Raw genomic sequence first — 884 nt, 5'->3', positions numbered from 1 at the left:
TACAATGGACCTTACCCAGCTGTTGAGGTCCCGGTCAAAGAGCTAGACAAGAGAATCGCTCCTGTAGAATAAATCTGGAAAGGGCACGGAGACGCAGGGGTGACACAAGTCAAAGAAAAGAACGTCTGATCCCCTTCCGGATCTGTTGCCAAGACTCTGAAGACCTCACTTCCGGAGGACAAGTTGGACGAGATGGTCGTCATGTTTTGCAGGTTAGAGATGACGGGTACGCTGTTTTGGGTGACGTAGACATATAGTGTGTTCGAATCGCTTGCGCTGCTGGTGTCCTGGCACGTCACTGTTAGTTCATAGCTTGACGTTGTTGAGGCGGAGAGAGAGGGGGAGGCTTGGAGGATCACGGCGCTCGTCAGGTTTCCATTGTCGTACACGAATTTGGTGCTGAATGGACCTGAAGGGGAGGAGCTTACGCTACATGTGATGTCGTCTCCGTCCTATTGTAGATTATAAAAACAGTATGATCAAATTGGCGCTCATTATACCCTTTGCAGTTGCAAGCGCCGTAAAACCTCTACTAAAACAAAAAAGTATACTCAATAAATGATAATGAAATAGAACATCATTGTTATTTTCGTTCGAGGTGAATAAAGATTTCATTGTCATTGTCATTTTCGTATATCGACACAATAAGGTCCGCTTATTGCAAAGAAATATTTGTACAGATCGGCAGAAACAATAGAGGGAAAGAAACGAAATGGGACCTACCAGTGGGATCCTCCATTAGCCCACCGATGTGTATTGATCCCCTTGAGAAAACAGATTTGGTTAACGATGATAAATGCGATATTTGTGAATGTACAATAAATAAATTATCAACGTCACTCGATACACGTAATATACAGTATCACAACAAATAGAAAATTTAA

General features: G+C 43.1%; 1 protein-coding gene across 1 annotated transcript in view; it reads right to left on the bottom strand.

Annotated features, from left to right (window-relative positions):
• Positions 1-15: 15 nt before the first annotated feature.
• LOC101845603 (cell wall protein DAN4-like) overlaps positions 16-884 on the bottom strand; it is a gene marked incomplete at its 3' end in the record, with an annotated part of 2938 nt that continues 2069 nt past the window's right edge. Inside the window, exon 3 of the mRNA XM_005113537.1 lies at positions 16-452. Coding sequence (XP_005113594.1) covers positions 16-452 — 437 coding nt within the window. The remainder of the gene's footprint in view (positions 453-884) is intronic.

The sequence above is a fragment of the Aplysia californica genome, unplaced genomic scaffold (genome assembly GCF_000002075.1).
Source record: "Aplysia californica isolate F4 #8 unplaced genomic scaffold, AplCal3.0 scaffold03244, whole genome shotgun sequence".
Taxonomy (NCBI): domain Eukaryota; kingdom Metazoa; phylum Mollusca; class Gastropoda; order Aplysiida; family Aplysiidae; genus Aplysia; species Aplysia californica.
This window is presented reverse-complemented; position numbering and strand designations above follow the sequence as displayed.